Consider the following 26207-nt stretch of genomic DNA (forward strand, 5'->3'; position numbering starts at 1 on the left):
GGGCGGCGGGCGCGCGTCCCATTGGCGGGCGCGCGGCGTGAGGTCAGTTCCGGTGGCGGCGACGCCGGTGGTGGGGCAGGCGGCAGCGCGGCCCCGCGCCAGACCCGCAGCCGGACCCGCCCGCCGCCGCCATGGCCTCGCTGCTCAAGGTGGACCCGGAGGTGAAGCTCAAGGTGCGCCCTGGGCGCGGCCCGCCCCGCCCCGCCGCCGCAGCTCCCCCACCCCCCCGCCGCCTCAGCGGCCCCGCCGGGCCGGGCCTCGGGGCCCCGCCGCCCCGCCCCGGCCGTGCGGCCGGCCCGCCCCGCTGGGCCCCCCCCGGCCCCGCCGCTCCCCCGCGGGCTGGGCGGGAGCGCCCCGCGGCCGCCCCCGAGCGGTGCCCCGGCGGAGGGGGCCGCGGGCTGGGCCCGTGCGGCGCGGGGGATCTGCCGCCCCGCAGCCAGCCCTGGCGGGAGCCGCGGCTTTCCCGTCCCCCCCGCGCCTTCTCTCGCCGTTCCGCCCCGGTCTCCTGAGTGCCGCCCGCGCAGGCGAGACCCGCGGGGAGCGGCTTGTGCCGCCCCTTGGCGGCCGCCGCTCGGTGCTCGCGGGCTCTCCCGGCCCGTGGGGGGGCAGAGCCGCGCTGGAGCCGCGGGGCTCGGGCCGTGGCGGAGCTCCCGCATCCTCAGGGCGCGGCGGGGCCGTGGCTGAACTCCTGCATCCGTGGGGCCGTGGCCGAGCTCCCGCATCCTCAGGGCGCGGCGGGGCCGTGGCTGAGCTCCTGCGTCCGTGGGGCCGTGGCCGAGCTCCCGCATCCGCAGGGTGCGGCGGGGCCGTGGCTGAGCTCCTGCATCTCTGGGGCCATAGCTGAGCTCCCACATCCTCAGGGTGCGGTGGGGCCGTGGCTGAGCTCCCACATCCGCAGGGCACGGTGCTCGGCTCGTGCTGGGCCCCGCTTTTTTGGAAATGACTCTGAACTGTTGTTGGCTTTTTTTCCTTCTGCAGGTTGACTCCTTCAGGGAGCGGATCACGAGTGAGGTGAGGAGCATCTCTCTGCCACTGCCCCAGAGTGTGGTAGCGCAGCAAAGAGGCCGTTCGGCCGTATCTTTCTGATGGGCTTGATTGCAATTTGGGCCTCTCCTGGAAGCTTAGTGGTGCTCAGTGCCAGTTATAAACTGGAGCAAGGTTACTGGGCCTCATGGCTCTCCTGGCATCTTGGCTTAGCGTGACGGTTGGCAGCAGGCAGAACTTATGTTCTCTCCTGTTTCCTGCCTTTTGGACAGTTGATTTCTGTGGCGTTCTTGCCTATTAGCGGGAACTTCGTGGCGTTGTTTCATGTCATTGTCTTGTCCTTTCTCAGGCTGAAGACCTGGTGGCAAACTTTTTCCCAAAGAAGCTGTTAGAACTCGATGGGTTCCTTAAGGTAAGGGATACAAATGACATATACTTTTTCATTTGCAGCTAGAAGTTGAAAGCCGTGTGGCAGGTCTTGTCCTGTGCATTTTATTGTCTGTTTCACCTTGTTACGAAGACCCGAAGCAGTGGCTTGGTTGCTTGCATGCATTTGAGCACTGCTAGCTCTAGAGGGTGTGCTTCCTTTTTCCTTTGTGTGATCACCACATTTATCTTTTCTGCGTATTTGGCAACTTTGGGCCGTCCTTTGCGATGCTGTAGTCTCACAGGAACACCAGTGCTGCAGACAGTTGATAGCTTTGATAGCAGTCTGGAGCTGGCACTTTGCTGTTGGGTGGAGGGAGGTCTTGTCACAAGCCTATTGTTATAGATTTTTTTAGGGTTTTTTTTCACTCATCCTTGCTTTATAGTTGGATAAGGGGGAGGTCTGAATCTTTTGTCTTCTTGTTGTGTTTGGTGTGGCTGAACTTGTTAGTTCATAATTAAATAACAAAAATCCTCTTTATTTTCCAGGAGCCTATCCTGAATATTCATGATCTCACTCAGATCCATTCGGACATGAACCTCCCAGTGCCTGACCCAATTCTTCTCACGAACAGCCATGATGGACTGGATGGGGTAAGGTTACTCTCTTGGCTGTGATCCCTATTTCTGTTAATTAAAACTGCATGGCTTGCTGTGTGCTGGAATAGGACATTCTTATTAATAACATGCTATGGCTCTCCCAAAGGCTTTTAGGAATTGGTCTCTCGAGCTTGGGAAGTCTGCTGGAGGTAACGCTGTGCTCTGCAGCCCTCCTTTGTTTTTAAGGAAGAATGGTTAGAAACCAGGAGCATAGCAGAGGCTCTAAAGTTTTCCTTGTTTCCTTTACAACACTGTTACAGCTTACGACTAGTTTGTGAGTAAAACGTTTTGTATATTTTAGCCAAATATGAAAAAGAGGAAGCTGGAAGACCGCGAAGAGACCTTTCAGGGTAAGAGTCCCCAAGTCTCTTGTGTTGCTGCCTGCCCCCTGAACCAGTGCACCATACCTTAGGGATGTGAAATCAGTTGAACCCCGCTTGACCTGTCCTGACAGCAGCTGCTGCTTGTGCTAGCCTGTTCCCACAACCTCTCAGAGCCTGACCTACAGACGTTCTCTTGTGGAGGAGTCAGGTTCCAGCTCTTAAAAGCATAATTAGGACTTCTCTCATAGACATAAGGAGTACTTGCTTGAGCTTGGCCTGCTGACAGAGGCCGCTGATCTCCCTGTGGCTCTGTGCTGAAAGCTCTCCTTGTCTGGAGGAAGATACCAGGCTTTGGATTAAGCTGAGGCAGAAACAGCTCATACACGTGCATCAGGAAAATCCTTTGTGCCTAGCCTCAGCAACCTAGAGCTCTTCAGCTCTCATCTCCACTCCGTGTTTTCTCTTTTCCTTCCTTTGTGGTAACCGCTGTTATCCCACATCAAATTTCCCCTTCCCCACAGGTTAGCTGTAGCCTGGATCAGTGTCCACTGCTAGCCTTTGCAGGAGATAGGACACTTGGGTGGACGTTCGGTCTGATCCCCTGGCGCAGCTGTTCCTACGCGTTGCTAACGCCAGGTGTTTTTCTGCTGTGCCGCTAGGTACCAAAGTGTTCGTGATGCCCAATGGGATGCTGAAGAGCAACCAGCAGCTGGTGGACATCATTGAGAAAGTGAAACCAGAAATCAGGCTGCTTATCGAGAAGTGTAATACGGTGGGTATGAGCGCTGGAGCAAGCGGAGACGGTAGGATGCTTTTGCTCCTGGAGAGGCAAAGCTGCTTTGGGCGGAAAGAGCGGCCCCCTCTATCCTGTAGGCAAGGAGAGGCAGGATTTGTATGGCAGTGCCTGAAACTGGCTAGGAGGTAGTTTTAGGGAAATTATGTTTTTCTGAGCCCTCAGGGAGCTCTGCAGCTCACCTGAAGGAGGAGGAGGTCTGTCACACAGGCCTCCTGGAGGCTTTTCTTCACCCTTCTTTGTCACAGACACCTGCCAAGAGCTTCCCATGGGAAGCTGGGCTTGTGGGGTGTCCCAGCTGTGGTGGGGAACGATCCCCTTGGGAGTGCTGCATGAGCATGAAGGACATGCAGGAGTTTTATCATGAACTGTGGGGCAAAGGCAGAGTCCTGGAGGGGCTGGTAAAACTTCTGAGAAAGAGACCTTTGTGGAGGTGTTGGTGTTGATCAGTGTTGTGATCTCTCCACCACAGGTCAAAATGTGGGTGCAGCTCCTCATCCCCAGGATAGAAGATGGAAACAACTTTGGTGTTTCTATTCAGGTAAGGCACCGCTGGCTCTGTGCCCTGCTGCAGGAGAGTGCCATGCTCCAGGGACGACAAGGGTCTCTTGGGTTCCTCTGAATCTTTCATTTGATGGTATCCAACAGCTGCAGTCATGGGGTTGGGTTAGGTTTTAGAACCCAAACCTGAGCTTGATATGGCAGGGCTGAGACATGTTGCTTTTGGAGCCCTGACAGCCAGTTGCATTCTCCTGAAGCTAATTAATGGCTTCGTTGTCTTCCCTGCAGGAGGAAACAGTTGCTGAGCTTCGAACTGTGGAGAGTGAGGCAGCATCCTACCTGGACCAGATTTCTAGGTAGGCATGCAAGGACAGACCTCTTTTGGGGGATCCCCTTGGAAAAGGAAAGTGTTTGGGGAAGGTCCCCCAGCTTTTCTAGGGCAGCTTGGGCCTGACAAAAACCTTGGTGCTATTTGTCTGACCTTGAGTCTCTCCCTTTTCCTACCAGATATTATATCACAAGAGCAAAGTTGGTTTCCAAAATAGCCAAGTACCCTCATGTGGTAAGTAAGCAGGGAGGTGGAGATCTACGTGTTACACGCTGCTGCTCTTTGGGCTGCTTCATCACTGTCCTTGAGCTGAGCGTCCTGGGGAAAAGGGAGGATGGTAAACGGATGGAGGACACCTGTGTTAGAGGAGAGCAAGATGAAGGGGGGGTTCCTTTGTGGATGGTAGGACCTTCACTTGGTGTCTGGGAGGCACAGCTGAGCTTGGGCCGCTCAGCTGTGTGTCTGCTCTCTGTAGGAGGACTACCGCCGCACAGTGACAGAGATCGACGAGAAGGAGTACATTAGCCTGCGCCTGATCATTTCAGAGCTGAGGAATCAATATGTAAGTGAAAAACCAGAGCTCGTGCTGGCTCCCCGCACAGCAGTGGAGAGAGCCCTTTTGATCCTGCTGCTGCTTTTCCCTTTTCCTATGAGTACGCTTAGTCCTGGTCCTGCTCCGCTTTGGCTGTAACAAGAAGAGCCTCTCCACCATCTCCTAGAGATGCGGGTGTTTCCAGCTGAAAGTTCACAAGAATCTAGCACAAAATACTCCTTCCACCTCTGTGGGAACCTGTGGTCCTAAACTTTTTGTGCAGTACCGGCCATTCCTGGGGGTCTGTAAAGGAATCTTTTTCAGCGTTACACGCAGTGGCTTCTGTAAAGCCTGGCTGAAGGAAGCCCTTATCTTAACTGGGGGGGTGATTGCACGCAGGGGCTGAGGGTAGTGCTGAGGTGAGCTGTGTTGCTGTTGTAACCAGTGCTCACTGTGAGAGCTGAACACTGGATGACTTCACCCTTCTTGTCTGAGTCCTGTTCTCCCTTCTTGCAGGTCACTTTGCATGACATGATCCTTAAAAACATTGAGAAGATCAAGAGGCCTCGGAGCAGCAATGCTGAGACCCTCTATTAAGTGTCAACGTTTGAACTTGAGAACTGTTCAGTCAACTAAAGACCGTCATTGCCTTGGTTTGTTACGTGACTATCGAGATGGGAAACTGGCTGGAAATAGTATCGCATTCTTAGTTAAACTCTAAAGAAATTCTCGCCTAGTTTTGTGATTGGTTTTGTTCAGGTCTCAGGAGCTTTCCCTCCCTCCAGTAATGTAAAGAGAAGGCCGTGCTGCTTTGGGGTGCCCTAGAGGCTACTGCAGAGTAAGAGCACCAGCCAGGCAGGAACATTCCTTCATGCCTTTTCCTACCTGGGTAGGAACGACACTAGAGACCAAGCCCTTGTCCTGTCCCATCTCTTGGCTGGAGGCTTCACTAGGGGTCTCCAGGAATGGGGCAGACAGTCTGCAGCACGAGAGCAAGCCCAGGTGCTGGTGCAGAGGCGGAGAAGCTCGCTCTCCTCGCCGCTGGCTGTAGCTGGGCCCCTCTGCCGCTGGTGTTCTGCACTGACCCATTGCAAAGCCAGGGGACCCTGCCCCTTCGGGGCTGGTGGCAGCAGCCGCGCTCCCGAGCTGCTGGGCAGTCTGCACTCCTTTTCTGGCGCTCTTCTGACTCAGCAGAGCCTGCCCCATCTGTCTCTGCCTTGTCAGTTCTGGCTGGATCAGTGCAGAGGGCGAGGTGGTGCTTGAAACTAGGGCTGGTTGCTGTCCTGGCTGGTCTGAGCTCAGGTGGCTTCCGCTCCTATTTGTGATTTGACTAGAGCCACTTTCTTGGCTCAAACCAACGTGACTTGACATACGTCCCAGTGCCCCTTCAGCATGAGATGCTTTTGCCCGGGCTGAGGGAAGGGAGGGGCCAGAGGTCCGATACTGAAGTCCTGATAGTCTCTGCACATGGTCACCCTGAGACCTGCTGTCCCCTGGCAGTGCTCCCCACTGCCTGGGCAGAGCAGGCCAGCTGTGGCAGTTGGTGCTTGGGGGTGAGGGTGGCTGATCCCCACCCAGGACCATTTGCAGACCTTGTAGTCTTTCCCCTGCAAAGGGCACGCTCGTGTGCCTGGTGACTCCTCTAAACCGCTGGAATGTTTCATGGTCCATTGCAAACCCTTTTGGAAATGACTGGTTGTGTTGCGTCAGTTTTTGTGTGTGGCAGGTGGGCCCATAACACTGCGGGCTCCAAAAATTTCTTATTTATAGTATTTCTACTTAAGTCCCCTATTCAGGGAACGTTAAATCAATTGTTTCAGGAACCTTGCTGTTCCCTGGGTCTCACTGTTACACCTGTATATTCTTATTGTGCAGTAGCCTTAATAGTTTGTGTTAACCTCATTGTAACAACAGTGACAAAATGAATTAACTTTCTACCCTTTTTTTTCTTTTTTTTTTCTTTTTTTTTTCTTTTTTTTTACTTTTGGTTTCTTCTGCTTCCACATCTAAGAGCCATGTTGTCTCTTGCTGGTTTCCCAGGGATTTGCCCAGAGTGTGGTGGGCTGCTGGCCCTTGCTATAGGCTCTTCTGTTGTTGTTTGTAGTTAAGTCAACTCTTAGTCTTCCCGCTAATAAATATTCAGTAACAAACCAACTGCGTTCTCGCTGCTGTCTGGGAGCAGCACTTCCCCTTGTGTTTCTTTGTATTGATTCCTTTTAATTTGTTTGGCTCTCTTTGCCAGATGAAAGTATGTAAACTTTTACCATGTCAAGAAATTAAAATAAGGTGCTTGGAATTCTTTTAAGGTAGCCCCTTGTGTGTGATGCTGAGCTCTTAGGCTGTGCAGTGTTAATGTCTGTTCTGGTCCTCTCTTTCTCACATCCAGTTGGTCCTTCCCTGCATTCTCCTCATTCCTCTTTCTGACTGCGTTGTAAAATGCTATGCACTGCTTCGTCAGTCCTTTCTATTCCTTTCGCATGCCCTATGCTGGGCCCACGGTCTTGGGTTTAATGCGAGCAGTCCCACCTCAACCCAGTGTGTGGGACTCGGGCTGTCTCGGTTAAAGTAGCCACGAGAGATTTGTGTGGTGATTTGTGTGGCGCTCACTACGCCTGCGGCCTGCTCGGGGGCTGCTCCTGCCCCCCTGCCGAGCAGTGCTGTCCTGGGGCAGGCGCCTGGGTGCTGCACCCGGTGCGTGTGTTGGGCGCGTGGTCCGTGACTCTTGGCCGAAGGAAATGCAGGCTGCCCTGCAGCCCCCCGCAGCCAGCGGCCCCCGCTGTGCCCAGCGGATCGTTCTCGTTCTTGGTGTGCTTCCTCCCGTTCCTGCTGCGCCACAGCCCAGGGTGCGGAGGCCTCTCCGGTGGTGCTCTGGTCCCCGTGCTGCTGGGGTGCAGGCAGCCTGCTCCCCAGGACAGGCAGAGTACAGCGCCCGGCTGGGGCTTGGCCCCTTCCTGGGCACGGTGCCGCCAGCTGGGGCCCATGCCAGGCCCCGTGCGCCCACTGCAGACCGGGGCTCCTGCCTGGCATGGCCACCCTCCATCTCTTCTGCTGAGAAGCAGGAGCAGCCACTCGCAGTTCCCTGCCCCACGGTGCATCCCATGGCGTGGGAGAGCCCGGCTGGTGCCTGAGCCGCTGTGGGGCGGCGGGGGTCGAGCTCGAAATGGGTCACTGGTGGCCAAGACGGCTGGAGCCAGAGCCTGGAGGAGGGAGTGTTGCTGGCAGGACTGGATGTGGTGTGGCACGAGGGCTTCCTCCTCGCCACAGCCGGAGGGAACTGAGCTCCCAGGAGGCCTGTGCCCGCAGTCCTGCGGGAGGACGGAGCATCTAGGACCGTTGTCTTGGCAGGTGTCGGCAGGGAGCGTGGTTCATCCGCAGGAGCGGGGGAGGGTGTGTTGTCCGCCATCGTCACCCCTCGGCCTCAGCACGGTGTTTCCGCTTTGCTCTCCAGGAGAGGTGGCAGCGTGCCGGCAGGGCTCGAATTCCCAGGTTCTTCAGACATCCCAGCTCATACGCAGTGACCGTTAAAGCTTTGAGAGGAAAATAAAGGCACAGCAGTTGTGTGCTAGACGCAAACGCTGCCAGAAACGCAGCCGGCTTGGGTAAGGGTCAGGCAGTTTCCACTGTTTGGTTTCACACAAGCTGACCCTGCGAGGTGAGAGAATGGGAGCGGGACTTCTCCGAAGTCTGAGGGACTTACCCGTGTCAGGAGAGTTGGCGAGGGGTTTTCTGTGCCGTGCTGTACCCAGCTGTCTGGCAGTCGCTGACTCCAAGTTTCCCTGAGCCAAAAGCTCTCTCTGTCTCTGCTTTGGGTTTCTATAAATTTCAGAGGCTATTTTTTACCACCTCTACCTTTCTGCGTGAGTGAAAACCAGTACGGATGGGCGGTCCTTATAAAGGCAACGGTGTAGCCAAGATAAACACCAGTAGGATGCGACTTCTCCGTCTTAGATGTGGGGCAGAGTGATGGGCTCATCAGGCTGGGGAGCTGAGCTGTGGGAAGAGGTGCGTGCACCAAACAGGTCATAAACAAGTTATGCTGCTGTTAGCGAGACGTGTAATTTTTTTAAATTCTAGGTTAGGTTTAAGCTGCTTCAGGCTTCTTTTGGAAGAGGTACACAAGCAATTCAGTGGTACGTGTGGCCCTTAAAGATCCCCCATCGCTTTTCATCAGGAAGGTATTGACACAGGTTTCCTGGCTCTGCAGGCGCAGTTAATTACTCTGCTTCCTGAAATTCCTCCTGCAGGATGGAGATGGGTTTAGGGCTGTTCTGTTCTTCCAAACTGCAGCTCCCAGGAAGTGCAGGCTGGTTCTTGTGTTGCTTGTAATAAGCTTTAAAAGTCCTCAGCTTGAAAAGTACGGCAGAAATGGTCAGTATTAAATGGTGTGGCATTAGCCATGGCATCCGTGGCTCACGTCCTGGAGCAGGGCAGGGGCAGCGCAGAAAGCTGAGAAAGATGAGCAAGCGCCATCCGTGTCCTGCAGGCCTGGGGTGTGTGCTGTGGGTTGGTTTGTCATGGCGATGTCATTACAGGTTAGGCTTTCTATTTTTTTTTTTTTTTTTTTTTTTTTCCCCCAGCCACCCAGCATGCCCAGAACTAGGAGTGTTCCCACACTTTATTTTCAAATGTCTCCCAGGCAAGCTGCAGGGTTGAGTTGTGATTTGTGGGGCGGGAAGGCCCGTGGAGTTTCTCCAGATCTCCTAAACTACTGCTGTGCTGCTTAGAAAATGACCATCTGTAATTGCAGCCTACGCCTTGACTTTCTGGGGCATGGGATGCAAAACCCAGAGGCAAAGTCAAACCTGACTGATCTGCTCTTTTTGTACTTCTTAAAGGAAGCAGCGGTGTGAGCGTTGCGTGCGGCTCAGAGGGGCGTGCGGTGGTCTCGGCTCAGCCGTGTAGGTGTGTGCTGCAGCAGAACGCTTGTGAAATTCCTGGGAGGCAAGAGGTATGTGCTGGCTCCACTGGAAACCTGAACTGGGGCAACGGCGCTTCCTCCGAGCGAAATGGGCGCCGCGTTCCAGGCTTGCACCAAAAGGGAATTTTTCTTTCAAGCCTCACCCCCAGTAATCCTCGAAGCCTCATTGGCTTCCTGGGTTGAAAGACGGACTTGGAAGTCAGCGCCGCTTGGCTTGATGTGGTGCTGCTTGGGGGCACCTGATTCTGGCGCTGGAGGCCGGTTGAAAGTCGACGGGAGCCTCTGGGACCTGTAGCTGTTGCATCCCGTGTAGCCAAGGCTCTTACCTGTCCTGCCTCTCCCCATTGCTTGTGTCCGTGCCGCAGTGAGCCCCTCTCCTGGCACAGCAGCCACGTGAAGCGGCTGCCGTGACCCTGCAGGCTTTGCTGGCGCGATGGCCGGTGAGGCGGCGATGACGTGGCCTGGCACAGAGGGGACGTGCGTGTCCCCGGCCTCCGCAGCTGCAGCCTGGGCTAAAGAAGGCTGAGGCTGCCAGCGGTGGTGAGGATAATGGAGTGTGTCCTATGGCAACGTGGCCGCCTGCCTGCCAGTGTGGTGGCTGGTAAGCACGGCCGGAGGACCGCAGAGGGCAAGACCGGCTGTGGAGGAAGAACTGGAGGCAGTGCTGAGGCTGCGGGGGGGCTGTCTCCCACCAGGAAACTCTGACGGGAGGAGGAGAGAAGGCCAGGGTGAGGTGAGGTGAGGTTGGCAGCAGGAGTGGAAATGTTGGGTTGCATCTCCAGCTCTGGTTCTCTTGGATGCCTTGTGCTTCTCAGCACCAGCTCAGGGACAGGCAGGGACTGTAGCTAACACAGTGCGTCTTGCCTACCCCAGGCATCTGCCGCGTGGCAGGATGGAGCACCGAGTCCTGCTTGGCCACCTCCTTCTGCCAAGGCCTTTCAGCAGTTCAGCAGTGCTGAGAGCAGCAGGGACCTGTGGCGGGGGGCAGTTGTCCCAGCCTTTGGTAGAAGTCCTGGGGGTGGCCGCTCAGCCTGGGCAGCAGAAGCCCGGCAGCGCCACGCCAGCAGGCATTGCCATCACCTGCCTGCTTGGGTGCCACCGGCTGCGGGAGGTTTGGTCCTCGAGGGAACTTCGCCGGAGCTGCCCCTCAGTTTATCTTTGAATCGGAGGCAGAGACAAAAGCGGCGTGATCCTTTTCTGGTGGGATGCTGAGGGATTCATTAGTTCGTAGCTGCTCAGAGGTGCAAACTAAGAGCTGGTTGTTCATAGTGCATTGGGGCCTGAGTCTCATCCTCAACTGCATCTCTCCGTCCCTGCCAAAGTTTTTCTGCTACTACACAGATGGATGTGTTTTCAGCAAATGTGGAAGATTTAAAAAAATAAAATAAAAAGTAACTCCAAGCTTGGAATCATGCTGCCAGGGAGAATGTTTACAAGGAAGCAGCCTGCTAAACAAGGCAATTCGGTGAGTTGCAAAGAGGTGAAATTCTACAGTGTGGCAACAATTCCCAGCTTGTCAGAGCCTCACAGTGGTCCCAGCCACCTTGGGCTGGCTACAGGATCTTCGTTTTTACAGGCAGCCTCAGGAAACTAGGTTGGCCTGAAAAAGTAACAGAATTATGTGAAACTTGTCTGAGTCACTGACCCTGCATCTCCACTAGCTCTTTCAGGGCACTGCTTGTAGTGGAGGAAAGAGAAGGCTGCAGCTGAGAGAGGAGATCTGCCCTTTCTGGTCACCACGAATTTCAGATCTCCTCCCCTAGCCTCTCCCAGGCTTTTGTACTTTCCGTGCTAATCCATCCAGTGCAGCGTAAACTGACAGAGGCAGCAGCTAGAAACCCTGCTCGGAAAGCTGCTCTGAACGCCCCAGGACCAGCAGCAGACATGAACGTGAAAACTGTGCTGATCCTCCTCGTCCTGGCTTTAGCCACGATATTTGCTTTAGTCTGTGTGTTGCTGACCAGAGGGAGGGCCCCCAGCACCTGCCAGCACCAGCCCCCGGAGCAGGATGGTGCCGATGATGGGCAGAGCCTGGTCTTTGCCGACCTGACGCCCGAAGAGCTGGCGCAGGTGGTGCGGTACCTGCAGGGGAACCTCGGGGTGCCGCTGGTCGACGCCTCGCGTGCGAAACCCTCGGACAACTGCATCGCCTCCGTGGACCTGCAGGTCCCCGCCAAGGCAGAGGTGCTGCGGTTCCTGGATGGCGGGGGGGCCCGACCCCCGCGGGAGGCACTGGCTGTGCTCTACTTTGGGAACCAGCCGGAGCCCAACGTCACCGAGTACGTGGTGGGTCCGCTGCCGACACCGGCGTATCACCGGGACGTCACGGTGCAGAAGTACGGGGGGAAGGTGCCGTATCACCGCAGACCAACGCTGGCTGTTGAATACAAACAGATCGCAGGGTTTTTAAAAACCCAAGTGTTCTCCGCAGCTCCATCTTTCATGCATCAAGTAATGGAGTATGATGGAGCCAATCTAGCAGCCCTGTCGGCGGCTCCACGTGGATTCCAGTCTGGAGACCGTAAGTCCTGGTTTGTTTTGTTTCAGAACGTGAGCGGGTTCTTCGTGCACCCGGTGGGGCTGGAGGTGCTGGTGGACCACAGCAGCCTGGACATCTCCCGGTGGGCGGTGAGCAAGGTCTTCTACAATGGGCAGTACTACAGGGACATGATTCAGCTGGAGAGCGCCTACGTGCAAGGTCGCATCAGCGTGGAGAAGGTGAAGAAGGCGCCGCGGGATGGGGACTTCTCGTCCATGAAGCCCCGTGCGCCTTCAGCCGCACTGTTCCCTTTGCAGTACGAGCCCCAGGGTCCGCGCTACAGCGTCAGGGACAACCGTGTCCTCTTCCAGGCCTGGAGCTTTGCCTTTGGGATGAGCGTGCACAGGGGCCTGCGCCTGTTTGACATCCGACACAAGGGGGAGAGGGTTGCCTATGAAATCAGCGTCCAAGAGGCGTTGTCAGTGTATGGCTCCAACTGCCCTGGAGGGATGTCAACGCGGTACATGGACGGGAGCTTTGGCATCGGGCACTACACCTCCCCCTTGGTGCGAGGTGTGGACTGCCCCTATTTAGCAACGTACCGGGACGTGCACTACCTTGCTCATTCCCAGGTCTCTAGAGTTAGTAAAAGTGCCCTCTGCATCTTTGAGCAGAACCTGGGCTCCCCTCTGAGGCGCCACTACTCCAACCTGCAGTCGCTCTACTACGGGGGGCTGGTCAACTCTGCTCTGGTCATTCGGTCCATCGCCACCATCGGCAACTATGACTACGTGTGGGACTTCATCTTCTACCAGAATGGGGCCATCGAAGGCAAGGTCCAGGCCACGGGCTATGCGAGTTCATCCTTTCTCCACGGGGATGGCCTGAGATACGGCAATAGGGTTTGGGAGCACACGCTGGGTACAGTACACACCCATTCCATCAACTATAAAGTGGACTTGGACGTCGGAGGTAGGTCTGGGTCTTCCTTTAATGCCTGTTGTTATACAGGTAAACCCTAGAGCTCTGGGGGTTTGACTCTTCGGCTGCAGAGTCCCTAATAACTGGCATGGGAACTCTGCTTTTGCACTCTCCTAACCTCTTTTTTTCATTGCAAAACGATTTTTGTATGTATAAAGTAGTCAGTCAAGGTCGTGGAGCTGAAGGCGGTGGGAATTGTCTGGGAGCTTGGCGTTCAGCCCAGGGAAAGTATGAAAGCTGTGTAGCAGTATAGCCGTGGAAAAATGTTTGTGTTTCCCCGAGGCCTCCCGGCTGGCACGGCGCGTGTTGCTGTAGCCATGGCCAGGCAGACACAGCCCTGTTTGCAAGACCCAAGCTCTTGCGCCTGATGCTGATCCTGCTGCTCTTCATGCCTCGAGGAAGTCCTTTTTCTATCTCAACTGCCTGGCGTAAAGCAGGGCTGGCGCTCTGCGGGCTGAGCTTGTGCCGCTCAATCCCTGCTTCTCTTTTGAGGAAACACTTGTAAGTTGGATCCTGTCTCTCGGGCTGCAAAGGCGCTGCAGTGAGCCAGTGAATTCCCCCGCTCCTGCACAGAGCCACGGTTCTTGGCGGCGGATCCTGCAGAGGGTTATTTGAGTCCAGGAGCAGCGCCTTGCCGCACCGCCTGGCTGGGCAGTGAAGTGCTGGCATCCTCCAGGAGGCACAGGGATGCTCTGCCGGGAAGGATGGCTTGGTTCCCCTCAAAGACCATTCCAGGAAGGTGCAAAGGCACTGGTGGTGCTGGGGGGCACAGACTGGCAGTGTTAGGTGTCTTGTTACTGAAACCTGTAAAAGGTAGGGGGGGGAAATATTTTATATCTGCACAGGACCAAAGAGATCGGCGGTAGGCAGTGGGCAGCATCTGCGCCAGCCTGAGCAGAAACGCAGGTCCGCTAACCCGTGCTGTCCCCTGGACTGTGGGGACTAATTGGAGAGCTACTCGTGCCAAGCCGCAGCTGCCTCCTGTGCTCGTGTTCGGTCCCGGCATGTGTCCCATCCTGTGCCTGCCTGCGATGCAGTGGTTTGTGTGGCTTTGAAAGGTGCTGCTGCTGTCGTTACAGTCAAAACCCGGGCTGATGCTGGCTCCCTTTCTGTAAGTGAGGCTCAAAAGCGTGCTAAAACACAGTTCCTGCGTGGTGGCAAGATCCTTTTCCGTGACTGCCATCCCCCTCGGCTCCCTGCTCTGTTGGCAGACCCTGAGCCCAGGCTGCTGCAGAGTGCTCTTGGGAAGAGTCACGTAAAATCCCAGAGTTGTGCCCTGTGGCGAGGGAGGGGAGTCCCGTCCAGAGCTCAGGGCCATGCGGGATGCTCGAGTCATCCTGCAGGATCCCCACCTTCTGAGTGTAGGGAAAGCAGTACTGCAGCGCCGCAAAAACGGGTCTTCTCCTGCACAGGTTTCTTGGATGCTGATCTGAGGCTGGTGTGGGACGCGCAGGGAAAAAGGGTGATTATTCCCTGGCTGGAAGTGAGAATGAAAACAGAAGTTCCTAAAGTAACGTGATCGCAGGAGCGGTAAATCGATCTGGTGCTGTAGGTGGCTTTAGCCCCTCTGCCTGTGCCCAGATTGTCCCCCCAGAAGGGTGTGAAGTGGGCAATGGTCTCTGGAAAGCCACCCGTGCTGCCGGTGATGTGGGGGGCCAGCCTGGCAGGAGCTGGTGGCCACGAAGGAGCAGCCACCTCACACCACAGTGGGGTGGCCCCAGCCCCCAGCTCACCCCCTCCCAGGGGCTGCTCGCTGCTCCCCTCGCCATGGAAGGTCCCCGTGCGGTCAGGAATCCTGGACCTTCTCCTGACAGTAGCCAGTTCTGTCTGTGACAGCTCTGGTCCAAGGATGGTGCCCACTGGAGTGGGGTCGGGATGGGGATGGGGGGGGTCCTGTTAGTCCCCCTGCGGTCCTGTGCGGCTGCTCCCGGTGCTGCCTGGGGTTTGGTGAGCACTGCCCGTGTCTCGGTGCTCCCAGGTCACTTCCCTCAGGGCTGGGAGGGACTTGGAGGCGACAGAGTGGTGACAGGGAGAAGTGGCATGTGGAGGCGCTGGGGAGCCGGCGGGTCTGGGGCTGTCCTGGTGTGCCAGCCCAGATGGCCCTTCAGGGGAGGGGGGCTGCTCCCGGGGCACCGGGAGGATGGGGCCGGCTGAGCCTGCCCCCGTGGCGTAGCCACATGAGAAGGGACAGGGTGTACTGGGAGATGTTGGAGGAAGCAAAGGCCCCTTGGGCGCAGGCCAAGGCTGGGGCTCTTCTTGGTGTCACCCTGCAGCGGAGAAACCATCAGTAGCTTGGGGAGTGAGTCAGGCACCGGCTCCCCAGCTGCTTCCTCGGTGTGTCTGGGGTGGGGAGGGAACAGGCTGAACTAGCTGGGACCTGTGATCTCTCGATCCCATGGGAGCTCCAGGCTCCCTCCCACCCGGCAAGCGACGCCTTTTTACGCCCATGGTCGGCAAATGAATTAAGAACCTGGTCTGCAGGTGAGGGACATATTCTGGATGCCGCAGCCAAACCCTGTGTGCTGTGTCTGCGCTCGGAGAGATGAACCCCAAACTTCCCTACGTTCTCCTGGTCGGGGCTGCCGTGATAATCTTCATTCTCTCCTGCATGCTGCTGAGCAGGGGGAGGCAATCGCCCAGCTGTGATTCCCAGCCCCACGTTGTGGAGAAGATGGGATCCACAAGCCAGAGCCTGGTCTTTGCCGACCTGACGCCCGAAGAGCTGGCGCAGGTGGTGCGGTACCTGCAGGGGAACCTCGGGGTGCCGCTGGTCGACGCCTCGCGTGCGAAACCCTCAGACAACTGCATCGCCTCTGTGGACCTGCAGGTCCCCGCCAAGGCAGAGGTGCTGCGGTTCCTGGATGGCGGGGGGGCCCGACCCCCGCGGGAGGCGCTGGCTGTGCTCTACTTTGGGAACCAGCCGGAGCCCAACGTCACCGAGTACGTGGTGGGTCCGCTGCCGACACCGGCGTATCACCGGGACGTCACGGTGCAGAAGTACGGGGGGAAGGTGCCGTATCACCGCAGACCGATGCTGGGCAGTGAGAACGAGGAGGTGGGAGCGTTCTTAGAGAAGGTGGCGTTTGCTGCAGCCCCGACCTTCCTGAAAGAAGTCTTTGAGTATGACGGCACCAACGTGGCATTTCAGATCGCAGCTCCTCACGGGTTCCGGTCTGGAGACCGTAAGTCCTGGTTTGTTTTGTTTCAGAACGTGAGTGGGTTCTTCGTGCACCCGGTGGGGCTGGAGGTGCTGGTGGACCACAGCAGCCTGGACATCTCCCGGTGGGCGGTGAGCAAGGTCTTCTACAATGGGCAGTACTACAGGGACATGATTCAGCTGGAGAGCGCCTACGTGCAAGGTCGCATCAGCGTGGAGAAGGTGAAGAAGGCACCACAGGACGGGGACTTCTCGTCCATGAAGCCCCGTGCGCCTTCGGCCGTGCTGTTCCCTTTGCAGTACGAGCCCCAGGGTCCGCGCTACAGCGTCAGGGACAACCGTGTCCTCTTCCAGGCCTGGAGCTTTGCCTTTGGGATGAGCGTGCACAGGGGCCTGCGCCTGTTTGACATCCGACACAAGGGGGAGAGGGTTGCCTATGAAATCAGCGTCCAAGAGGCGTTGTCAGTGTATGGCTCCAACTGCCCTGGAGGGATGTCAACGCGGTACATGGACGGGAGCTTTGGCATCGGGCACTACACCTCCCCCTTGGTGCGAGGCGTGGACTGCCCGTACTCGGCCACCTACGTGGACACACACTCTCTGTCTGGGACCCTGAGGCCCAGCAAAAGAAAGGCTTCCCTCTGCATCTTTGAGCAGAACCTGGGCTCCCCTCTGAGGCGCCACTACTCCAACCTGCAGTCGCTCTACTACGGGGGGCTGGTCAACTCTGCTCTGGTCGTTCGGTCCATCGCGACTGTTGGCAACCACAACTATGTGTGGGACTTCATCTTCTACCAGAATGGGGCCATCGAAGGCAAGGTCCAGGCCACGGGCTATGCGAGTTCATCCTTTCTTCATGGGGATGGCCTGAGATACGGCAATAGGGTTTGGGAGCACACGCTGGGTACGATACGCACCCATTCCATCAACTATAAAGTGGACTTGGACGTGGGAGGTAGGTCTGGGTCTTGTGTTTCCCTTGTGCTCTCCCCGAGTACTTTCAGACTCCCCAGACATGACATTTTTTGGTCTTTACACGCATTTTTCTGTTTGCGTGTGAGGGAGGGGGCTGTGCTCACACCGCGCCCCCTCCCTTCTGGTTCCCCCTGGCCCGTGCGGCTCCCCCCAAGGGCTGTGCAGAGCTGCAGCTTCCCGGGCTGGGCATCGCCATCAGTGCCATGTGCCCAGCCCCTGCCCCTAATGGGAAGTGGTCCTTCCCCCCTGCCCGGGCAGACAGCCCCAGCCCTGCCCCATTGCCCTCGATGCTGCCGGGGCTCTGCCGAAGTCGGGATTTTTCCCTCTGGCACCCTGCCCCTGTCCTGCGCCCCGCATCATAGTTTGAGTCAATCAAGCTGATTCGTTGGGATGTGGTTTCCAGCTCGCATTCCTGCTTCCTACAGCTTTGTCGAGCCGTTCCTGCTGCTCCTGTCCGAGTGGGACGGGAGCTGCCCCCTCCGCGGGGCTGCGGGCACAGCAGGCAGTGCCGGGCGGGCGGCCAGCCCCAGCTTACTCTTTACCGAGGGTCCACAGGACCCTTTGCTCACAGCAGCAACGGGAAGGTCCGCTGCAGTTTATTTGGTCTTCCCCTACCATTTATGCCACCAATCTGTCCTCGCTCCTGCTGGAATTCCTTTTGTTCTATGCTCCTGCCATCTATTCCAAATTTCCCAATTTCCTTTTAATTGGGAAATACAAATTTAAAGCATGGGTTTAGGATGAGTTTTGAGTACTTAAGTAAAAATGGGGGACTAAAACTGCAAGAGCAGGGGAAAAGGCGGATGAAATCGGACTGTTGCTGCTATCCCTGGAAGGGGAGGTGAGGGGTTAGATGTTCTGTTCACATCAGAAAAGGGAAGGCAGTGGGCACGGTGGTGGTTACTGGGCATGAATCCTCTTCTGTGGGGTTCTGGTGCTGCCCTCGATGGCAGCCCTGGGGCTCAGGCTCAACCCTGGGGCACTGCTCAAACCTGCCGGGAGGGCCAGAGGCTCAGCTCTGAAACGGCCTTTGCACAAGCTGGAAACTCGCGTGGGGCCACGGGGAGCGGAGCACGGGAGGGCGTTATTCCACGTGCCCCAGCCGGGATGCACAGTGGGTGCTGAGCACCGGGTCCTCAGCCCAAGCCGTGCTGGTGCTGGCCATCAGACGCTCTCAGCCAGCTCTTCAGCATCCTGTCCACACATCTATTTGCTCTTGTGTCCCTCCTGTTGCTCTGAGCCGCTGGGTCACTTTTCTTTTTGGAAAGGCCTGAACTGTGCAGCGTTGCCCCGGGTCTGTGATGTGCAAAGGTGTGCGGGGCCTTGGCTCTTCCCAGCGCTCTGCACCTCGCGGGATGCATGCTGATGAGCACAAACACAGTGCCTGGGCTGTCAGGAGCCCGACTTAATTAGGCTGTGCTTGCACTGGGACACAAACCTGTTCTTCTGCACCAGGACGAAACTCGCCTCTTGTCCATCACAGAGGGCGAGAGTCCCCCTGGGTGGGGGTGGCTGCCACGGCGCGCTGTTGCCTGCCTCAGATGGTTGTACAGCCGTAGATCGGCATCCACAACAGACAGTCGTGGCATGGCAGAGCTGCAGAGCAGTAACTGCTCTCGTGGGCAGCAGCCGGTGCTCAGAGCCTGGGGTGCAGGAAGGGAGGATGGGGGGGTGAGCTCTGGCTGCACTGATGTCCGTGGGGAACAGGGTACCCTGGGGATGTTCGTCAGTGACTTTGCTATTGCTTCATAGGGGTGAAGAACTCCCTGGTGGCCCATGACATGGCATTTGAGATGGTGCGGGCTCCCTGGAGCCCAGAGCAGCAGATAGAGCGGCCAAGACTCACCAAGAAAGTCCTGGACACGGAGGACCAGGCTGCATTCCGGCTCCAGTCGAAGATGCCCAGATACATCTACTTTGCAGCCAACAGCAAAAACAAGTGGGGCCACCAGCGTGGTTACAGGATCCAGATCACCAGTTTTGCGGGGGACCACGTCCCTGAAGCCAGCTCCATGGAGAGGGCCATCAGCTGGGCAAGGTCAGGCTGCTCTGACTGGGACAGCAGGTTCTCAGAGATGCCCCCAGCCCCCCTGGCTGGGGAGACATTGCATGGATGCTCCTTGGTGGGGGGTGCAGGGCAAGCGCTCTCCTGGGCTGGGGTTCCTCTGTAGAGCAGGTTTGTGTTCTGCAGCCTCTCTGGGGAGCTGGCTTCTGGCTCTGCCCTGCCCCAAGGGGCTGCTCTTGTCTCTTTTCTTGTCCCCAGGTACCAGCTGGCCGTCACCCGGCGGAAGGAGGAGGAGCCCACCAGCACCAGCATCTACAACCAGAATGACCCCTGGACGCCCACCGTCGCCTTCGCTGACTTCATCAACAACGAGACCATCACCAACGAGGTGGGCTGGGGTCCCCCCGGGCTGGAGCTGTAGCACCCAGCCCTGGGCTGAGCGGCAGCCCCTGAGCCACCCTGGCGTCACCCACCCCACGGGACAGCGGGCTCAGCTGGGAGAGCAGCAGCCGCAGGGAATGAGGAAAGCGGGTTTGAGCACCCCCTTGTCCGTGTGTCTGCTCAATGCTTCAGGCAGCGTGTCCATCAGAGGGCAGAGCAGAAGCTCGTTTCTCCCTATGGAGAAACGCTGGCAAAACGTCAGGAAAAACTCTGTGGGGTCAGGGCAAGGGCCCTTCTGCTGGGGGGACATCTGCGGCCATGGCCGTGGGCTGGTCTTTGGGGAAGGGAGGGAACCTTTCCCTGGAGGGGGGAGCTTGGCACACGGGAATGCGCCGGGCTGGTGCCCATGGAGGTCCCCTCTGGCTCTCCGGCAACTTTCCGTAGCCGCTGCGCAGATGTCGGTTGCCACTGCCGCAGGCTTCTGAAATAACCGCGGTCTGGTGGCTCTATCTGCCTAGGACCTGGTTGCCTGGATAACCGCTGGTTTCCTTCACATCCCCCACTCCGAGGATATTCCCAACACTGTGACGGTGGGCAACGCGGTCGGTTTTCTCCTGAGACCCTACAACTACTACGACCTGGACCCCTCCATATACTCGCACGATGGCGTGTTCTTCACCAGTGAGCAGGACTTCATGGCGTGTGAAATCAACCCTGTTGCCTGCCTGCCTAAAACCGCCTCGTGTCTGCCAAACTTTCCCCCGTTCACCTACGACGGTTTCCAAAATATGAGCAGGATTTAACGCCAGAGGACGGTGTGAGGAGACCCAGAGGCACCAGGCTGGCTGGTCTGTCTCAGATTTTCAGTTTTCTAGTGAAGTCGTCTCAGTTTCCAGTTGTGTGATGACTTCGCTTTTTATCGTTGCTTTTAAAATAGTGTTCTTTAAAAGGGAAGCATAATCTTCTTGGCGTGATGCCAGATGGGAGTCTACGCTGTCTCTGTTAATTGCTGAATTTGAGTCTGTTGCAGGAGGAAAGTGAGCAGAAAATCCTGTTCCTCTGCCATAGAAGCAAGGCGCTGTGTAGTGCATGTCTCAGGTTAAAAAAAAAAAAGAAAATGGTTCTGGTCCCATGCTCTCCTGTCTTGTTCTTACAACTTGCAGCCGCATCTGCTGGGGGGATGATGCTGGGTCTCCGCTGCATTTCCTGCACCCACAAACCAGCCCAGCAGCACAGCTCTGGGCACCCCTGTGGGCACGGGGCCGGACCCCCGGGGCACTGGGGGGAGAACCGAGGGGGGTGCTGGCACTGAGCTCTGCAGGTGCTTGGGGTGAGGCTGGGGACAGAGCCAGGACCTGCCCGACCTGCAGCTGCTGGCTCCAGGTGGGGGGAGCGGAGGGGACTGTTGCAGGGGTGGGTCTCCTATCCCTGCGCTCGCAGCATCCCCACGGGTGCCTCTGGCAGGGATCGGCCCCACTGGCAGCACCTGGGCCATCGCAGCCTGATGCTGCCCAGCCTGGCACGAGAACCCCCCTCCAGGCTCAAGCCAGGGTGCAGGAGCCACGTGGCTGCCAGCGGTGCAGCACAGCCAGTGGTGCTGCCCGTTTGCCGGGATGCTGGGTGGGCTCTGGAGCCCTCAGCCCCCTCCCCCCGGCCCCATCTATGCCAGGACACAGCCAGGACCAGGAGGCACCTTTAGAGGGGTGACAAGCAGCTGTCCCCTTCCTCCCTCCTGGCTGCAGGACTGGTGCCTCCCCACACCTGGGGTCAGCGCAGCAGCCTGCGATGCTGCCATCTCTCCGCGCGGGCTGTGGAGGTGGTGCTGGTGATGGTGGGGGCTGCAGCAGGATGGGGCCACAGCGCTGTGTTTGGCACTGCTCTGCAGGGAGGAGCGTCATCCTTGCGGTCTGTGCTGCCTGCCCAGCTGTTGGCATCTGCAGGGTTAAGAGAAGGAGGTACAGGGAGATGGTTTATTTCCCCCCAAGTGACTGGAGTCCAAGTGCTGCAGTGTAGCACGTGGGACAGGAGGGGAAAGGCAGATGCAGAAGCATTAATTTCACTTAGAATTATGACACACTGGGGGAAGCAGAGCAAAGTTGCCTTTTATGGTTCCCAGCAAATCCCAGCCATGGCTGCTGAGAACATCCCCCTGTGCTCTCTGCAAGCTCCTCTGGGCTGTTCCCTGTTGAGAAAACAGGAGGAAAAACAAAACCCAAGCAAACCCAGCCCCTTCTGTCAGCAGCTCCCTTGGAGGATTCCGCAGCTGGAAACCCGCCCTGCCAGACTGCGGGAGCTCTCAGTCCCTCAGCAGACATGAACGTGAAAACTGTGCTGATCCTCCTCGTCCTGGCTTTAGCCACGATATTTGCTTTAGTCTGTGTGTTGCTGACCAGAGGGAGGGCCCCCAGCACCTGCCAGCACCAGCCCCTGGAGCAGGATGGTGTCGATGATGGGCAGAGCCTGGTCTTTGCCGACCTGACACCCGAAGAGCTGGCGCAGGTGGTGCGGTACCTGCAGGGGAACCTCGGGGTGCCGCTGGTCGACGCCTCGCGTGCGAAACCCTCGGACAACTGCATCGCCTCCGTGGACCTGCAGGTCCCCGCCAAGGCAGAGGTGCTGCGGTTCCTGGATGGCGGGGGGGCCCGACCCCCGCGGGAGGCGCTGGCTGTGCTCTACTTTGGGAACCAGCCGGAGCCCAACGTCACCGAGTACGTGGTGGGTCCGCTGCCGACACCGGCGTATCACCGGGACGTCACGGTGCAGAAGTACGGGGGGAAGGTGCCGTATCACCGCAGACCCGTTACTGGCAGGGAGTACATGGATATCAATGCCCTCATCCAGCGGGAGCTGAGAAAGGCACTGCGCTTCCTCACCGTGTGCTGCGACTCCGATGGGACTGACCTGGCCATCCTCACAACGGCACCGCGGGGCTTCAAGTCTGGTGACCGTGCGACCTGGTTTGTCCTCTTCCACAGCTTGGCTGGCACTGGCTACTACCTCTCGCCGGTGGGGCTGGAGGTGCTGGTGGAGCACAGGGACCTCCACGTCTCCCGCTGGCAGCTGCGCCAAGTCTTCTACAACGGCCAGTACTTTGCCAGCATGGGGCACCTGGAGGCTGCGTTCCTGGACAACTCGCTGGAGGTTGTCAGGATCGAGAACCTTCAGGCTGAAGCAGGGCTGGGTTCAATGAGACCCCGGCGCCTACCCGGGCCCCCGGCTCCGCTGCAGTACGAGCCCCAGGGTCCCCGCTATCACGTCAGGGACAACCGCGTCACCTTCCAGGGCTGGAGCATCGCCTTCGGCATGAACCTCTACTCTGGCCCGCGTCTCTTTGACATCAGGTACCACGGGGAGAGGATTGTCTATGAGCTGAGTCTCCAGGAAGCCTTAGCCCTGTATGGCTCCAACTGCCCTGGGGGCATGTCGACCCGCTACCTGGATGGGAGCTTTGGCATCGGCAGGTTTGCCTACGAGCTCGTCCGGGGGCTGGACTGCCCCTACACAGCGACCTACGTGGACCGGCACTACCTGGTGGAGTCAGACACCCCCAAAACCAACCAAAACTCGCTCTGCATTTTTGAGCACGATGCTGCCCTCCCTCTGCGGCGCCACTTCTCTGACTCGCAGTCCTTCTACTACGGCGGGCTGCGGAAAAACACGCTGGTCATCCGTGCCATCTCCACTCTCATCAACTACGACTACATCTGGGACTTCATGTTCCACAGCAGTGGGGCCGTGGAGGTCCGGGTGCACGCCACTGGCTACATCAGCTCCTCCTTCTTCCACGGCCAAGGCACCGACTACGGCAACAGGGTCGGGCCCCACACGCTGGGGACGATGCACCTCCACCACGTCCACTACAAGGTGGACCTGGATGTCGACGGTAGGTCTGGGTGCTTTTGTGTGTGGCTGCAGTTCACTGCGGGCTGTGGCTCTGCCCAGGGCATGGAGCTTGAGAGGGTTTTCCCTTCTGCTTCACAGGGCAGCTGAACTCCGTGGAGACCCAGGACATGGGGTACAAGCTCATGGCAGAACCCTGGAGCATGCAGAACACCATTGAGCGGCTGTACCTCCGCAGGAAAAGGCTGGAGAGGGAAGACGAGGCAGCGTTCCCACTCAACGCTCCCATGCCTCGCTACATCTCCTTTGCCAGCCCCAATCCCAACAAGTGGGGGCATCTGCGCAGCTACCGGATCCAGATCTCCAGCTTCGCCGGGGAGCACCTGCCCACCAGCAGCTCCATGGAGAGGTCCATCAGCTGGGGCAGGTGGGTACCAGGGCTGGGGTGCACGCGACCCCTCCCCCTTCTCCTCCCACCCCACCACCACATCCCCGGCTGCTCCAGCCTCCCGGCAGAGGTGGGGGCTGCCTCCCCCCGGCAAGCCTGTGCTAGGCTGCAGGGAAGGGTTAAACAGCAAACACGTATTTTTTGGCTCTGAAAAATCCCTTGAAAAGTTGCTCGATGACATCTGTTCTTAGTAGTTCACAGGCAGGAATCTGGCCCCAGATAAGATGAATTTACAGCAATCACATGTGTTTTTCTCTGTGAGGGCAACCAGGCTGTAGGATGAACTCCCCAGAGAAGCACTGGCATCCCCAGGTCTTGACAATCTTCACGTGAGGACAGAATGTCTTTTGGAAAATGCTTGGGATAAACACAGAAGTGGCTCACTGATGCGGTGAAGTTAAACAGCTCATGTTCGGGGGGGCTGTAGCAGTTGAAAGTGGCCGTGGCCGAAGCGAGCGCATCAGGCACCGTCTGTGCCTGGATGCATTTGTGTTTCCTGGCTGTGCTGGAGCAGCTGTGGGCAGTGAGCCATCGCCCACGAGCCCGAAGGTGCCAGGGCTGCCACCTGTCACTGCCACACTGGTCCCAGCCAGCCCTTTTCCTCCCTGACCAACTCCCCCGGCACGTGCCAGGGCTGCATCCAGCGCTGGTGCATCCCCGGGCGGTGATGCTGTGGCCGCCCTGCCCGGTGCCAGCATGGACGAGCCCCTCTGCTCCCTGTGCTGGCAGGTACCAGCTGGCCGTCACCCGGCGGAAGGAGGAGGAGCCCACCAGCACCAGCATCTACAACCAGAATGACCCCTGGACGCCCACCATCGCCTTCGCCGACTTCATCAACAACGAGACCATCACCAACGAGGTGGGCTGGGGTCCCCAGGGTGGAGGGCAGCTGAGCACCGTGGGCATTGCCCTGGCTCCTGCCCCAGCCAGAGGCTTCACCTGTCCCATGGTCAAACTGGGGCTTGATGGGGCACCTGGATCCTCTCCTGCCCAGGACCTGGTCGCTTGGATCTCCGTGGGGTTCCTGCACGTCCCCCATGCTGAAGACGTCCCCAACACAGTGACCGTTGGCAACGGCGTCGGCTTCTTCCTGCGGCCCTACAACTACTTCAGCGAGGACCCCTCAGTGAACTCGCCTGACAGCATCTACTTCAGCAGCGATCAGGACGCTGGGGTGTGCGGGGCCAACCCCCTCGCCTGCCTGCCCCCCACTGCCGCCTGCACCCCCCACCTGCCCCCGTTCCGCTACGGGGGCTTCCTCAACCTCAGCCTGGCTGTGCCGGCCGGCGGGCTCTGACGGGGATGGGGACAGGGCTGCCGCTGCCCCCATCCCCGGCGGTGCGGGTGGTCCGTGTCCAGCCATCAGGTGGTCCCTGGAGGGGCTCTGCCGCCACACCGGGACCTGCCCTCCTGTGCCTGGGATGCGGCATGCTCAGGGTCAGGTTTTTGGAGGAGCTCAGCTCTTGTTCCAGCACTGCAGTACTGCTGAAGGCAGCCTCGTCTCTGAAACCCCCTGAAGAACAGCCCCAAGGAGGGATTTTTGGAGACTCCATCCAGGATGCCACCCAAAGTGCGGTGGGGTGCCCACTGCCACTCTCCTCCTCTGGCACCGGGGCTCCCGCCACCTCCCCAAGGTAGGTGGCTACGCACAGGGTGCCGGTGTTGGCCAGGGCTGGGCACCACACAAAGCCACAGCTCCCCTCGGAGCCATGGTCCCCACCAAGGTTTTGCCCAGGCTGGCAGGAGCAGGCGGCTGGTGGGAGCCAGCAGCTCCAGGATGCCCAAACCATCCACCCCAGCCCCGCAGCCACTGCAGCTCTGGGGCTGCTGGGGTTCTGGCGGCGCTGAGCTCCGGCTGCTGTGGTGGTGCCAAGCTCTGGGAAGAGCGACAGGGAAAATGCTGGGCAGCACCGGGACCCCCGCAGGAGGAGCTCACTGCAGGACCACGGGATGGGCACTCCCTGGGCTGAGCTACGCCACATCCACCTTCCCCAATAAACACGCACTTGGGTGCTTCTCCTGACCAAACCGCCGTGTAGCTGGTGGGTGCTGCTGTGGCTGCTGGCCGGAGCCCCGGCGCTGTCGGCACTGCGGGCACTGGTGCCCTGTAACGGGCAGTCCTGGCTCAGCTCCGCAGCGCTCGTGGGCACCCAAGGGTGCACGGCTGTGCAAGCCTGCACCGGCTCTGCTCTCGGACCCCAGGCGCTGGCGGGAGGCTCCTGCCGGGGAATATGGGACAAACAAGGGAGTTAATGTGTAACGGCTGTACCGAGCTGCATGAATCCGTTCTGGCCTTGGCTGCTGCCCAGCACACTCAGCCCCCGCCGGCGTGGGGACCCTTGCTCCTGCACCCCCAGCTGTGTGCACAGCCCTGGGCTGTGGGATCCTGCAGCCTCCGGAGCCCGTCCCTGCTGCACCAGACTGGGCTGGAGACGCTGAGGGGCTTGGTGAGGGAAGTGCTGATCCACGTGGCTGCAGCTGCCAAGTGCTGGCCAAAGTGTCCCTGCGGGCATGGTGGGCATCCAGCCCCTCTGAC

At 58.4% G+C, this 26207-nt stretch overlaps 4 protein-coding genes across 5 annotated transcripts; all 4 read left to right on the forward strand.

Annotated features, from left to right (window-relative positions):
• Positions 1–22: 22 nt before the first annotated feature.
• PSME3 (proteasome activator subunit 3) lies at positions 23–6792 on the forward strand. The gene is made up of 11 exons (XM_055789741.1): positions 23–173; positions 979–1011; positions 1334–1396; positions 1900–2004; positions 2312–2360; positions 2993–3105; positions 3599–3667; positions 3916–3983; positions 4135–4189; positions 4431–4517; positions 5004–6792. The coding sequence occupies exons 1-11, from the start codon at positions 132–134 to the stop codon at positions 5082–5084; spliced, it is 765 nt and encodes a 254-aa protein (XP_055645716.1). The 5' UTR covers positions 23–131; the 3' UTR covers positions 5085–6792.
• A 2230-nt stretch (positions 6793–9022) lies between these two features.
• Positions 9023–14731, forward strand: LOC101918169 (membrane primary amine oxidase-like). Of its 2 annotated transcripts, none has more exons than XM_055789722.1 (2): positions 9023–12123; positions 12256–14731. In XM_055789722.1, the coding sequence occupies exons 1-2, from the start codon at positions 11290–11292 to the stop codon at positions 12904–12906; spliced, it is 1485 nt and encodes a 494-aa protein (XP_055645697.1). In that variant the 5' UTR covers positions 9023–11289; the 3' UTR covers positions 12907–14731. The 2 variants fall into 2 exon arrangements, with proteins under 2 accessions (XP_055645697.1, XP_055645696.1); XM_055789721.1 differs by having other exon boundaries at positions 9023–11856; positions 11953–14730.
• A 435-nt stretch (positions 14732–15166) lies between these two features.
• On the forward strand, positions 15167–20508 carry LOC101915227 (retina-specific copper amine oxidase). Its single transcript, XM_013300339.3, has 4 exons — positions 15167–16977; positions 18750–19035; positions 19261–19390; positions 19902–20508. The coding sequence occupies exons 1-4, from the start codon at positions 15408–15410 to the stop codon at positions 20184–20186; spliced, it is 2271 nt and encodes a 756-aa protein (XP_013155793.2). The 5' UTR covers positions 15167–15407; the 3' UTR covers positions 20187–20508.
• A 1023-nt stretch (positions 20509–21531) lies between these two features.
• On the forward strand, positions 21532–25699 carry LOC101917818 (membrane primary amine oxidase-like). The gene is made up of 4 exons (XM_013300340.3): positions 21532–23266; positions 23365–23650; positions 24401–24530; positions 24666–25699. Exons 1-4 carry the CDS (start codon positions 21697–21699, stop codon positions 24966–24968), a joined length of 2289 nt encoding a protein of 762 aa, XP_013155794.3. The 5' UTR covers positions 21532–21696; the 3' UTR covers positions 24969–25699.
• Positions 25700–26207: the final 508 nt, after the last annotated feature.

The sequence above is a fragment of the Falco peregrinus genome, chromosome 18 (assembly GCF_023634155.1).
Source record: "Falco peregrinus isolate bFalPer1 chromosome 18, bFalPer1.pri, whole genome shotgun sequence".
Taxonomy (NCBI): domain Eukaryota; kingdom Metazoa; phylum Chordata; class Aves; order Falconiformes; family Falconidae; genus Falco; species Falco peregrinus.

Excerpts from the sequence above, each read along its gene's own strand:
- PSME3 (XM_055789741.1), top strand. The coding sequence starts at position 132 with ATGGCCTCGCTGCTCAAGGTGGACCCGGAGGTGAAGCTCAAG. Across the intron at positions 2,005-2,311 it reads GCCATGATGGACTGGATGGG|CCAAATATGAAAAAGAGGAA; the intron begins GTAAGGTTACTC and ends TGTATATTTTAG. Across the intron at positions 3,106-3,598 it reads TTATCGAGAAGTGTAATACG|GTCAAAATGTGGGTGCAGCT; the intron begins GTGGGTATGAGC and ends TCTCCACCACAG.
- LOC101917818 (XM_013300340.3), top strand. The coding sequence starts at position 21,697 with ATGAACGTGAAAACTGTGCTGATCCTCCTCGTCCTGGCTTTAGCCACG. Across the intron at positions 23,267-23,364 it reads GGTGGACCTGGATGTCGACG|GGCAGCTGAACTCCGTGGAG; the intron begins GTAGGTCTGGGT and ends TCTGCTTCACAG. Across the intron at positions 23,651-24,400 it reads AGGTCCATCAGCTGGGGCAG|GTACCAGCTGGCCGTCACCC; the intron begins GTGGGTACCAGG and ends CTGTGCTGGCAG.
- LOC101918169 (XM_055789721.1), top strand. The coding sequence starts at position 11,290 with ATGAACGTGAAAACTGTGCTGATCCTCCTCGTCCTGGCTTTAGCCACG. Across the intron at positions 11,857-11,952 it reads CTCCATCTTTCATGCATCAA|AACGTGAGCGGGTTCTTCGT; the intron begins GTAATGGAGTAT and ends GTTTTGTTTCAG.
- LOC101915227 (XM_013300339.3), top strand. The coding sequence starts at position 15,408 with ATGAACCCCAAACTTCCCTACGTTCTCCTGGTCGGGGCTGCCGTGATA. Across the intron at positions 16,978-18,749 it reads AGTGGACTTGGACGTGGGAG|GGGTGAAGAACTCCCTGGTG; the intron begins GTAGGTCTGGGT and ends ATTGCTTCATAG. Across the intron at positions 19,036-19,260 it reads AGGGCCATCAGCTGGGCAAG|GTACCAGCTGGCCGTCACCC; the intron begins GTCAGGCTGCTC and ends TCTTGTCCCCAG.